The sequence below is a fragment of the Trachymyrmex septentrionalis genome, unplaced genomic scaffold, assembly GCF_001594115.1.
Source record: "Trachymyrmex septentrionalis isolate Tsep2-gDNA-1 unplaced genomic scaffold, Tsep1.0 scaffold37, whole genome shotgun sequence".
Lineage (NCBI taxonomy): Eukaryota > Metazoa > Arthropoda > Insecta > Hymenoptera > Formicidae > Trachymyrmex > Trachymyrmex septentrionalis.
Window position 1 is genome coordinate 8,319,380 of NW_017305536.1, and position 14,422 is coordinate 8,333,801.

General features: G+C 35.6%; 1 protein-coding gene across 1 annotated transcript in view; it reads left to right on the top strand.

Moving 5' to 3' along the window:
- Positions 1–12,310, top strand: part of LOC108750688 (protein Wnt-11b-1-like) — a 19,453-nt gene extending 7,143 nt beyond the window's left edge. Inside the window, exons 2-5 of the mRNA XM_018490352.1 lie at positions 2,752–2,993; positions 4,528–4,880; positions 5,550–5,821; positions 11,967–12,310. Coding sequence (XP_018345854.1) covers positions 2,752–2,993; positions 4,528–4,880; positions 5,550–5,821; positions 11,967–12,141 — 1,042 coding nt within the window. The 3' untranslated portion in view covers positions 12,142–12,310. The remainder of the gene's footprint in view (positions 1–2,751; positions 2,994–4,527; positions 4,881–5,549; positions 5,822–11,966) is intronic.
- The last annotated feature ends 2,112 nt before the right edge of the window (positions 12,311–14,422 follow it).

The following is a 14,422-nucleotide window of genomic DNA, read 5'->3' on the forward strand; positions in this document are numbered from 1 at the left end:
TCAATCAGCGGGCGAAGTAAGAGTCAACCACATTTTTTAATTTTTACATAAAATTATATATTGTATTAAACGCGATGAAACATCACGCCAAAAAATAATAAATAATAAAACTATAAACTAATACATTACAAGTAACAAGTTTCGGCTACCAGTTTGAGCCCTCTTCAGACATTAGTACAATAAAAAATAACAGAATAAATTCAATTGTCGCAAGTATTCGCATAATCCGAGTAATCACAGTTCGGGTGAGTCTCGATCTCGAAACATTATTTCCGTATGGTTGAACAGTCAAAAGTATTAAAATTGTCATTATGTTTTGAAAGAGTCCTTTGAATTTGTTTATTTAAAGTTGAAGAGTCGATAGTTATCTTAAAATATTGAACAAAGCATTAACTTATTTTCTTAACGTACTTCTCAAAATTTCTTACGATCTTAAAATGTGATGTGTGCCACGGCAAGACGTTCTGTCAAAATTGTAAAAGTGCATTTTATTGTGAATGGGTTAATATAAGTACTGTGTTCTATCACATACTAATATTTAGCATAGAAAGTACTGTTACGGAGAAAAATGGATAGTATAATGTTGTAATTGTGCAATTAGTTCTTTTACTTGAACTTACAACATGAAATGATTTGAAATTTTAACAACTTTAACATGATTTTTTTTTGTAAATTAGAATTATTTAATTAAAAGCTTTTGCAGAAACTGATTGGTCATATCGTCTCATATATCGCTTAAAGCGAGTCTAAAATCATAATTGGGATCTAACGTGACAAAAATCATAATTGGGATCTAACGTGAACGCCCGGTTACGCTTTCTAATTTTCGACAAGTGTATGTTATCGCTTTACCTGTCACTTATTATTAGAATCTCAGTAGAATTATTACTTAACTTTTATAGTGAAAGCAAAATCTACTCTTGAAATGCACACACATTTATTAACTTGGAAAAGATAAATTCGGCTCTGACTAATGAATAATTTGCCTTTCGCTATACGCACTTAATATTGACGGAAAAAAATAAAGTTAAGATCATCCACGTTGGTGGTCGAATTTGTCCGAGATTTAATTCCTATTTTGCATTCGAGCGATCAATTAAGATATCAAGCCGATAATCGACTCTCGCGATACAAAACACGGCACGCAACATTTATTATTTTGTCAGCGAATTATGCGTGAGTTCTTCGTTAGTCGATACCGGATCGTCGAAGTAATTATCGCGAAGTAGAGCCTTAATGAGCTGATAATTTGAATCGGATATTTATGGCTCGTAAAGAACAAGCATCGTGGAAATTCTTAGACCGCTCTCGGCAGAACGTTTCCCTTCTCGTTTCTTCTTTTTACGAATAACGATTCGCGAGGCAAAGCTCGAGAACCTGCGAAGCTTTACGCCCTTCATACATGCGGCTTTAACGAGCCGTGCGTGCGAAGAATGTGCTCGCGTTACCCTCATAAAGAGATGTAATCTTTTACTGCCATCCTTGTAGAATATATTCTTTACTTTGTTTTTTTTTTTCGTCGAGATATATTTTTACTTTGACGCAATCGCAGTCAAAGTATCTCTCGCGAAAATATCTATTTATTTCATGGGAAATAAACTTGCGAATTCAATATTATTTTCTTAAGTAGGTGGTCTAAAGATATACGTATGGTCTAAAGATAGACCTATCAATAAGAACCCGGAAGATCCAGCCACTGCAATGCTGCAGGTCTTGTGCAAGGCATCGGGATTTCACAATGGGTCGTAAAGCAACGCGAGTGTACGCTCGCGAGCGTTTACGCGGAAATTAGATTCTCCGGGTCGGGTCGTAACGCGAGCCCCGAAATGTCATCGGGAGGGAATGAACGAGCTTGCTGTGACGGTAATAACGAATTAGAGAACTGCGGGCTTTTGATAGGGTAATTCCGAGGGTAGGCTCCGTGACACGGGGTTGGCGATCCAGCTATTCTCAGGGTTGTTATGTCTAGACACGGTGGGGCCGCGTGCACGGGTCATTTCGACTTTCAGGTGTCCGTAATTATTATCCCCAACGTGCGCTCTCTCGCGCGTTGCGAGCCGAGAGTTTTAGCTAGCATTCAACCCGCGGCACTTAAACGCGAGCCCTTTTCAGCCTCGCGCCCTATAATTTTCGAAATTCACCCCCTGATTTACGGCTCCGCACCGGGATTGTCTACCAAAAGAGGTGGATCGCTCACGGCTGTCGCTGTCGGCTCTTCGGTTTGATCGCCCGACAGAATTGTACATACCGAGTGTTCCACCCCAAATTCCACGGTCGCATGTTTTGGAGTGTTGAGGGTGGGGAAAACGAGATCGTTCGTTCTGAAAATTCTTATTTACGTTTGCCGTCGAATTTTCACAAACGTACAATCTTCGACTGTGTGTGACATATTACGAGAAGCAAATTTTATATTCATGTAGAATATATTTTTTTGATATAAATTTAAACTTGATCTTTATCTCTGATTATATATAGTTTTAGCTTTACAATCCCAAATTTTCTAATAAAGTCCATAAAGATTAAAATTGAGATTGGATTTGAATTTGATAAATCAGTTAAACTTGATATAGGTTTCCTTTCTTCTTATTGATTAAATTCCAATCTAATTCTCTGGTCCAAGATGGGTATGATACATCAGATGCGTTTAGATTTAATTTTTCCGTAATAGCTTTCCTAAAGCTTTTGGCAATCAATAAATATGGTTCTTTCGGTGATAAAATTGCATATTTAAACAGAGAACATTGTGTTTAGCGGCCTCGGTCGCACAAGCGACACGCATACGTGGACCAGAGAGGCGTGCACCAGTGCGAAGAGCGCGGGTTTGTTGGAGAGAAAACAGGCGAGGGCATGCAGAGCTGCGCCGGATGTGATGTCTGCCTTGGTACAAGCCGCTAAAGATACATCAACGGTATGCCAACAGGCCTTCAGACATCGCAGATGGAACTGTAGCAGCATCGAGCGCGCGCCTGACTACACACCTGAATTACTTACAGGTCTGCCTAGTTTTTATACGCTTTTTGTACCGTATATGCTAATTAAATTTCATTATCATAAACTTATAATGATAAAATATTTGTAATTTGATTAAATAATATTATATCCTCACGAGTGTATTGTATAGTGCATTTTTTACTCTGTACTATTGTTTACCTTATTTAAGTCAATTAAAATTCTTAGAGAAATTTAAGTAACTTATTTATAGGTATTAAATTGGCTGATAATTAATTACTTATTTCAGCTATTCAATTACTTGTATTAAAAATACTTTTTTAGTGCATTTAATACTCAGAATAAGTAATTAAACACTAATCAATTTAATACTTACGGTAATATAAATTTTTTTAAAGGAATTTTATGTTATTTTTTACGAACATTAAAAATAAATTTAATAGCACCGGTGATCATCATTATGGCAATCAACGTTCTTGATAAAACTGAAAATGACATAAAATGTCCATATAAATTCCACGAGAGAGATCCAAGTATGATAATTGCAAAAATTGATTTCTTGTTTCGAAAGGTATTACAGTACGAAGGAAGTTTTAACAAGAAAAAAAAAACAAGATATTAGATTTCTCTCGTCTGAAGATTTGCAATTTTAGAATTAGCACTGATTAAAGTTAAGTACTTAAATAAGAAAGTACGTTGCCTATCGACTTTGCTCATAATAGATTTATAATCGCTGATTTTTGCACAACGGAGGGACGCGAAGTAGATGAAGGTTTCTGATGGAAAACGTATCGAATATCCTTTGAGGAGTTCTGACGTAAATAGGAAGACCTGGCGGGCGCGTCTCAATTAGCGATCATTAACAAACCGTAGCTCCCTACGGTCTTCATCCTTCCTCTTCGCGATTGGGCCTCCGTTGGATTAATCGCTCGCGTTTCACGATGATTATATTGTAAATAAAAGTGCGCTCGAGAGATCGAGATATTCTCCGCTAATGAGAAAACTGAGAAGCGCCAATGAGAGATGCATTATACGATCACGAACGTAACCGTTCGCCGTTGTATTTTCCGCTCTCGAGAATACAATAATCAGTTTTTCTTCAATCATCTTGATTGACGAAGGAAGAAAGAATTGCATGGTCTTTAATTCAAGAACGTTACGACAAAATCTGATTTGACATCGTTATAATACATTAAACATAATCCGTGTATAATTAAATTGGAATAAATTCGAAGATATTATGCTAATACTAATTATTATACGAAAGAATGGTTTTGCTAAAAATATCTAAAATTCAGCCAGATACAAATCTAAAAATAATTTGTTATCAAAATTTTTTTACAAAAGAATGCATCACGCTTAAGTTTTGTTATTGTTTTTTATAATTATTTCGATGAACCAAAAAAATTATTTTTAGATCTGCATTTAGCTAAATTTTAAGATATTTTAGCAAAAAATTTTCTTACGTGCTCTTTAAAATTTTTAGAGTGGAATCTAATTCTAAAAAATGACAAAGAAATTGAGCCAGTGTTGAAAAAGATTCAATTTTTCACATTCCAATGAGCATATTTATCGTAGGAACGCGAGAACAAGCCTTCGTCTATGCGATGTCGGCCGCCGCTGCGGTTTGGAGGCTCGCGCGAGGATGCGCTTTGGGGAGCTTGGCGGCCTGTTCTTGCGCGACTCCACCGCGAAGAGAGCCACCCTCGCCATCCGCGCTTATCTCGCCCTCATCCTTCACCACTATGTCCGTCTCTTTCGACACGCTGTCCGTAAGGAACTCCTTCAAGTGGGGCGGCTGCGGGGACGACGTGAGATCCGCTTCGAGGATGGCAAAGCGATTTCTTCAGGGTGCAACGCCGCCTGGTACCGGAGGGACCGCGAAGTTTATGCACGCGGTTAATATGCATAATAATAGAGCGGGTCGGAGGGTGAGTGTTTGCGATGCCGCAAGTGTTGAGTAAGAAGCGCATTAGGCGTACAGGTGGTCTAAATTATTTAATTATTTTTCATTATTTCTGAAATTCTATAGAGTTTTGATATAAAATATATATAATGTGTGTGTGTATGTGAGGCTCGAAAGAATCTATCAGTGAAAAATGTAAAAAAGCATCAGAACCTACATCAGCTATTTGGATGCACAAAAATTCTTTATTTTTTGTGCGAATATAACAAAACAAAGAAAATATACGTTTCAACCCTTCAATTCGGCTATTCCTTATCAATATAAAATATAAATCGAAATTACATAATTAACGCTAATTTGGCATTTGGATAAAGAAGAACGAACTAATTATCGGGAATCATCAACTTGGAATTAGGCTTTTTTACATTTTTCACTGATATCAAGAAATGTGATAAGAAAAATATTGCTTTGAATCAAGATGAAAAAATAAAAACCAGTAAAGGAATCTATTGAGTATCTATCTTGATAAAATAATTTTTCATTATAAAGCTCCATCAATAAACTGAAAGGCATATTTCGAATTGAGATTTTGTTTAATTGTAAATAGACGAATGAAATCAGCCATGGATTCTATTGGTATTCTTGATTTTTGGAAAAAATACGATATAATCGCGATTAACCCTTCGTCCGATAGGCGGTCGAGCAGTCCTTGACTTTGGAGTGCAAGTGCCACGGGGTGTCGGGTTCCTGCAGCGTGCGTACCTGCTGGCGCGGTCTAGGTGCATCGGGACCATCCGCCGCCGGAAGCCGTTTGCTACGCAGATACGCCACTGCAGCAGAGGTCAGGTTGAGATCTGGCGGCAGATTGCCGCCACTATATCACCACGATAATCTGCTCTATACCACCAAGAGTCCCGATTACTGCCTACCCGACAAGAAGAGAGGCAGCCTCGGCACGATAGGCAGGTCAGATGGGTTCATCTTCATAAATTAATATCTTCATAAATTAATATTTTACTATTTAGTATCCGGTCTCTTCCACTTTTATAAAGATAATTATAAGACATAAAGAGTTCAGAATATCAGAAGTCTTAGGCTGGTATTCATCGGTTCTTATATTTAAGATCGTCTTAAGACAGTCTTAAAATGTCATAAGTCAATCATAGAGCAGACCGTGGCATCTTAAGATATTATTTAAGACGGTTTTAAAATAATATTCAGCCTTTAGATATCTCTGGAGATTTAATAAAATAATGTATGAAATACACAATTTCAAAGATGACTATAAAGTATAATCATAAATCTTTACATTCAGGAAATACAAATTCTTTTTAAATATATTCAGCTTTATTAAAGTATACGAAAATAATGAATAAACTTTGCTGAAGTATCTAAAAATTTAGATAATACAGATCTGAATTTTGTTAGATTAAAATAATACTGTAGAAAATTGAAATGCAAAAGTTTTGACATTCTAGCAATCATCTTGAGCGTCATACATAATTATTTTGACAATCCAATCAAGTTATTTTTAGATCTGTATCCAGCTAAATTTTTAAATATAGCAAACCGTTCTTTCCATACAGAAAATACAAAAAATAATAGGAACGTTACTCTCTTTAAAACGAATATGTTTTCAGGATGAAACTCGTTGGTGCTCGTAAGTCGGTTTAACGTTTACTCGTTAAAATCTCTTAGTTTACGAGCTCATGCGATGTATAAGTACATAATATAAATTTTAATTTTAATATAGTCACGATGTCGAGCGAATAAGTATCATGTAAAGAGGCTCGAATTGTATTTTAACGTGACTGGTAGTGCACGAAGAAGGATTTATCAACATCTATTGCGTGAAAAGATCTTTCTTCATGCGACTGCCGTTCATTAACGAAAGAGCAACGAGCGAAGAACGTGACGAGTTTCACTGCGAACGACGTCGATTATCGCGTTAACTGCATCGTTAAAAAACCGGATGTATGGGCAACAAATGTGCAATGTTCTTTCTTGTAAAAAACAGAAATCGTTTTTCCTTCAAATATTTAGACCCAAATAATCTTTTGAACTAACAAATAAATAAAAAGGAGAGAGTAGAAGTTTAGCTATCACTTAATGGCGCGAAGATGCCCCTCTTGGTTCCTCTCATTCCTCAACAAGAAAAAAAAATGAGGACAACTTGGCAGGCAGAAAAGCAGGATGGTGGCTTTTATGAAGGGACGTAAAGGGGAAGACAGGATGTAAGGATCAGCCGACTACTTTTTTCGGTAGCCGCGGGCTAAAGAACCTTCTTCTTCTTCCGAACGCAGTAGTCCATACATTCTCGTGATAGGTCGTTAACTTTTCTTGTAATACGCAAATTATTTATCTTCTAGCGATTTATCTATTGGAAGCAGTAGAAACAAATAAATCTATTGTAGTTAGTCTTCAAAAATTGTTCTTTCACTGATTTTGCTGAAAGATCTAAACTCATACATCACAAAAGCTTGCAGTAACATTCAACATTTGCAATGTTACTGCAATATTACTAGAATGATCTATGATTAAGAAATTTTGCTGAATGCAGATCTGAAAATAATTTTGATAAACCATAAAAAATTACTCGAAACTAAAAAATAATGAGTAATATGCAAAATATTCTAGCAACCAGTTTGAGTTTTAAACAAAGTTATTTTGATAGTTCAACAAAATTTGTTTTCAAATCTATATTTCAGTAAAATTTTAAATTTTGCAGCAAAATCGCTCTTTCCGTAAATTGATTTCGACTGAATTGCAAAATAAAAGCAAATTTCAAGGATCGATGTATCCCCTTCTATAATTTCTCTCACAAAATTAGCGCATAATTTTGTTTCGTATAAATGCGTCTGTTAATAGTGAGCTACGACTTTATCGCACGCACTGTCCTAGTCTGGTTATAGGCAGGCATGTAAAAGTGCGAAAAACCATTAGCACCGTCATAAGTTTAGCTTTTATGAGACACTCAGGTCATTGCTGATTGCGACTTTCCTTTAAGCTCGCTTATACTCATCTCAGTCGTAATCGAAATATTCCGTCGATCGTTATTTCAAGGCAGTATCGGTGAAGATCTTTCCTATATATTTTATTTTACAGCTTGCACTTTTTGCAAAAGCCGTTATAGCAATCTTCTATAATCGCTAACGATCTACGAAAAAGCTTGAATAGTTACGACAGCCAATTTTACTTCAGCAATGCAAACCTGTTTTTTTTTTATATGTTGACGCTTCTTGTGTATTTTTTATGAACGTAAAATATGAATTATTTAAAATTAATAAATTTTTTACAAAAAATTGCTTTGATTAAAAAACATTTTTATACAATAATAAGTTTTTACACATCAATATAAATTCTTAATTCATTAATCTTTTCCAATTCTGATTAATTTGACTGCTGCTCAAAAGAAAAACAACAAAAAGAAAAGAAGCTACGTTCCCGTAAAATGTGAATATTTTTCTCATAAACCAGTATTCATATATACAATGAGAAAAAATGTACTAAATTTTACTACATATTTATTCAAATATAATACTAGATGTATTATATTAAATGTAAGTTCATTAAAGGCAATCGAATATATTTATACTTGATACAAGAACCAATTAATTTAACTATCATATTTTTATTTAGTAAATATTTATTTACTATAAGTAAATGCTAAGTTAGTATTATTCAAATATTTATTACAATGTAATACATTTTTGCTGGTCCATTCTTATTTCAAGACCATCTTAAATAATGTCTTAAGATGCTAGTATGGTCCTGTGATTGGTTTATGATATTTTAAGCCTATACTTAAGATAGTCTTAAATATAAGAATCGAATACCGGCTACAGTATCAGCCGGAGGCGTCAGGCTGTATCGGGTGCTAATAAAATTTCCTTATCCTGTTCCTCTCTTTTCGTTTCTAGGGGACGTAATGCCTAGCCACACGCGACGAATTTCTTTCCGATTCTTTCGATCTCGGTTAGTCACGTCGTAGCAGATAGCCAGGCTTATTTATGCGAGCGTGCCAGTAATTACGTGTGTGAGGCGAGAATGAGAGAGGAGAAGATAGGACTCACGGAGATAGTCGGTGCGTCTCGCCATCCAGACGACGCCCAGGTCGTCTCGAACCTGTTCTCGAAATCGAATGAACACGCGTGTTTTACGATGCCTTGTTCAACAGACTGTTCGCCGCGCGAGTACCGTTACGACAGGACCCATTCACGATTTTATTGCTGTTCTTTTTCCGCCGTCACTACCGTCTGAGAGTGTTAACGTTAATTTTTGCTACATGCCGTTTCGCGAGTTAGCGCTACCGTTCGAAGAGCTCTTTTCGGCAAAAATGCTTTACGACTTCCCGAGGAGTTATTGTGTCGCGAGATTTTTTTATAAATATGGAATGGATATTTCTTCGCGAATTTAAATTGGATGTCAAATTGTCATTCTGTAAATTCTTTGAAGTGGAATCTCATTGTAAAGATTGAAAATTGAGTGAGTTTTGAAAAAGAGTGGCTCAATTTTCAATTTTTAATAAGATTTCACTCTTTAGGGTAAGATTTACTTTAAAGTTTTAGAAAGTGAAGTACATATCTAAAACTTTAGTTTATGATCTGAGAATAATTTTATTGGACTATATCAAAAATAATTATGTAAGATGCTCAAACATATGATGAATTATTTTGATGGTCCAACAAAATTATTTTCAAGGCTGTATTCAGCTAAATTTTGAGATACTTTAGTAAAAAAAAATACTGTTCTTTCCGTGTAATACTTGTTATTCCTAGAACATAAATTATTTCGAAATGAAATCATTGTATATTGAATCCTGCTTGTTTAGGTCACACTATACAGGATATACAATATATTAACTAATTTATCGTGAGCACACTAAAGAAAGGCACGAACCGTATCCACTTCGGAAAGAAGGGCGGCATTTGTAACACTGTGATTGCATTCGTCACGGATTTTCCGGCGGTAGAAAGAAGACGGCTCTCCATCGCCCTCCGATTGTCCACGCTTCACTCTGCGTGAGTTAAGATCACTCACGGCATTCCGGAGATGATAATCAGGATAAGATGCAGGAAGTGATGGACGCACATGGCAGTTCCGATGAATCTTTTATCTCGGTCTATAAATCGCGTCTCATTGTTCGCGTTTCGCGTTACAAGAAACGGCGCGAAACAGGATGCTCGCACAGATTACGTATTAGATGTTCAGATATAAATAAAACAATATCTTCTCTTCTTGTGCGTGCTGACTACAATGACCCATATTCTTTTGTTGTAGATTTAATGTTACATTTAGCCGTTAAATCCGATTGTAATTTACACTATAAGAATGATAAAATACGTAGTATTGATGCGAAAAATTTGTCGCTTTTCTATTAAATTTTAGATAGGAAATTTTAGAGAAGAAGATCTAGAATTTTCTAAAAGATGGTTAAAATATTTTTAAATAAACATAAATATTTCTAATTGAAAAAAACTTGTTAATACTTCAGCAAAACTGTTCTTTCTGTGGAAATATTAGTCTCATTGTGATTTCATCTCATTTAAAATGTGGCTTTAAGATATTATAAAAATCGAGAACATATCCTTCATCCTACGAATATGGACGATTTTTTCTAGTTTCACGAGTAACTGACAATCTCATTGGTTCATTAACGAACAAACCAACTCTCTATTCCTTCGATCAATTAATATATCTCGGCCTATCTAGCCCGGATATTAGTTTCTTTCGCCACGAACGCGATTTCGCGCGTAGCTATCAATTCCGCTACGAGATTTATTAGCGACGCGCGACGTGCTTTTCTTGTTCTCTTCCTGACGACGCGCGAACAGGATCCGATAATTTCGTGAGAGACGATTATCGTGGGCTCTAATCCGACGTTTGTTTCGGACACGCCGATATTTCATTCGCCGAACGCTGATATATGGCGTCAGGTTCTTTGGACCGCCACCGACTCGTCTCGCTGGTTTACAGCTTACAACCCAGTAATTATAAGCCCGCGTATAATTATACAAAGTGGGCGTGGCGAATGTTTATCACACCGTGTTCGACCAGTGTTCCGTGTCACGACGTAACGCTTCTCGAGAAAGATCCTTTTCTTTTTCTTGACACCGCGTAATCTACACGGTAGTCTCGATCGCCCGCAAAAGCGGGCATCTTTAGTATCTTTACGGCATCAGAGGCGGGCGTCATGCAAATCGATTAATAATGGAGTCCGAGGAGCTTTAACGAAGTAACCGGAGGAGAAGTTTCGACGAGGCCATTGAGATAATACAGTCGACCGTTACGGACCGTGAAGATGAATAACATTCTTACGAGTACACTAATTACACGAGTTTCCTCCCTGAAAGAAACGAGAAAGATATCGCTGTCTAATTATGGCAAACCTGAAACCTAATCCGTTTGTAATATCCGGTATAATCGCGATCAGATAAAACGGCAGTATCAATAATAAAATAGTTCGTTACATTGCTGTTAGGAAAGTATATATATTGTATACGTGAAAATTAATTTGAATAATATTTCATCTTAGATGATATAAATCTTTTCAAACCTGTTTCCTTTCTGCGATACACGCCACGCTGATCTATATTAATACTTGACTACTTATATTTTATATATTATTCGGCTGATTTATTGCGCTGAAAATAGTAGTTTATAATTATAAGTGGACATCATTAGATCGACAAGAATAAAATAAATCCAATAAAAAAAGCATTCCATTTTTGGTCGAAGCATATCTATAGTGCCATGCTTACTAACGATCATGTATGTGAATTTACTAATTTGTAAGTCTATATATTTGTAAATATATTTGTAAATTTATAGATTTACAATTATAAATAGATATATTAGATCGATAAGAATACATCAAATAAGAAATGTTTGTAAGCGTATATTGTAAGATTCTTTAATATGATTAGTTATACATTTAGATCCAGCAAGGAACTTATATAAAGGCAAGAACTGCTTTTACTGCTGATAACGCAGTCTTAATTTTTAGCAATGGCAGTGAATTTTGAAAGCCAAAAGAAGCTGTACATCATTAATATGTTTAATATATATTCTTTAGCCATGATTATACGAGGTGGAAAAAATTCTTTTGCAGACAATGCAACGGCAGCAGTTCCGGCTATGAGGGCTGCGAGTACCTTTGCTGCGGCCGTGGCCACGTGACCAGGACTGAGCAGATCTACGAAAGATGCGACTGCAAGTACATCAGCTGCTGCTACGTCAAGTGCAAAACATGCAGCCGGATCGTGAAGACGTACGAGTGCAATTAAGAAATAACGCGAATTGTCCGGGACAATTGGCGACGAAGATGTGTAATCCGCTTGACGAAGAAGAAATAAATTCGCGTGCGTGAGCGCGTTGCAAATTAAGTATAAAATTAATTAATTAATTTTGCGAGATCCGTTCGCATAGAAGTCCCGATTCGGGATGGTAATTATTTAGGCGATAAATTATTTACCGTGAACGTGTACGACTCTCTCTCTCTCTCTCTTTCGCGTGGCGGTACGTAGTAAAAGAGTTATTTATACCGTGCTACTTGCTATTTATTCGATGTGTGTGCGTGTATTGCGGCAGATGATTGCGAATAAACGCGTTCATTCCTGCTGATAGATTCGCGGAGTTAAATGTAAATCGGCGTTATGTGTTATCGTCGTCGCAACCTCGAGAACGTAGATGAGAGCAGTGTACATAGAATGCTCGATATTTCGATGTAACCTACATTTACATTCTGCAAATACACGTTGCTTGGAAATGGCAGCCGACTTTATCCTTTTTCCTGATTCTTGTAATATCTATATATGTATATACAATTTGACATGCGTTCGTGTCGAATGTATGTACGGCAAGATTCAATTTCCAAACTGGAAAACTTGCGCTTGATTATGAATAATTCAGCAGCCGAGAGGCAAAGCGCTGCGAATCTTTCGTTTCGACGGAAACGGCGGTCAGATAATATTATACCTTGAGAGAAAAAAATTTCTTTTCCTGCTATAAACGAAAGATTTACGCTTACGCCAATTTACAGTTAATCAATATAATGCATTTAATGTAGAACTACTTTATGAGTAGTACCGATAAGTATCGCTTTTTATAAGACAATGAAATTATACTGCCAATTAAAACGCATATTCTTTACGAGGACAACATAAATGTGTTACATTAATTATACAAATCATTTGACATTCCGTACGTTTATTAAAACTATATGTATTATCTGTCGAAACTCAAGTAATAAGTGAGATGTTTGTTTGCGACCACACTTTATTTATTATTGCAATGCAACAGACTTAGAGAAATTTATTAATACTGTAAATATTAAATTAATTAATGATTAATTATATATTTTTGAACAAATTATATATTTCGATTAAAAGCACGTTACTAAGAATAGTGCTTTTAATATTCAAAATAATTATCATTAACTATATAATTCAATCTTTTACTGGCTATAAGATCTTTAAAGTTATCATAGATATATGTATATTTGGATTGTAAAATTCTAGCAGATAAATTTAAATGTAAAAGTCAAAAGTAAAATACAATTCAACTTGTATGATGATAAAGATTGATTTGCTCTAGTAGCAAAATTTATTGGCATAATATGTTTAACATATTTCCATACTAATATTTATGTCTCGTCATCAATGAATTGTGCTATTCGGGTGTTGTTAAAGCTTTGACAAATCTCTCTCTCTTTCTCTCTCTCTCTCTACTAAAAATTTTTTAGATTTATATATAAAACTTATATATACAATTTGAAATAAAAAAATTGCTGTTTTTTCAAAACATTTTTTGCTGACAAAAAAATTAAAATTCCATGTTATCGACGAACGATTAATATACTTACAGTATTAAAATTTTCTAAACGGGAAATGTTGCATTGTAAGTAAAACAATGTTTCAATGTGTAGACGTCAATAAATACAATATCCGTAAATATTACAAACGTTACCCCTTTCCGGCTACTTCTTCCTTTCTTTGTGATATATATTGCGCACGTTGAGCCTGTTGAATCTGTTGGATAACTGATTCGCGTAAATTAAAATAATTAAGTAATCACGATTGATTTGATCACAATTCCGAAATTTTCTGCCGAAATTCGAAATGGCGAATGGCGGTGAAAGCGACAGATTTCAGAAATTAGACAGATTCAGAAACCCATCAAAAACGTCATCAGTTTGTCCAATAGAAAAAGTTTCTGGGGATTTTTCAGAAAACAAATCCTATTGGATATTGCACATTCGAGAGCTTGTTTTGATGCCGACCGTAGATGTCGTAAGGTCTATTCATGTTACTTGAAATCTCCAAAAAGTTGTAAACTTAAAATAAGAAAGATATATATTTAGGCATTGAAGAGAGACAAAGCGAATATGCTGACCGAATATGTACAAAAAGTACAAGTAACGCGAGCAGATCATAAATTAAATTGCTACTAGGAACACTAGGATTTCTTCCCGCGAAAAAATGCAATCGCTCGTGACTGCCGAGTGCGCGAAGTGCAATTTAAAGGGGAGACGGCGATCGCGCCGTTTCGAAATTTTGAAATCGCGGT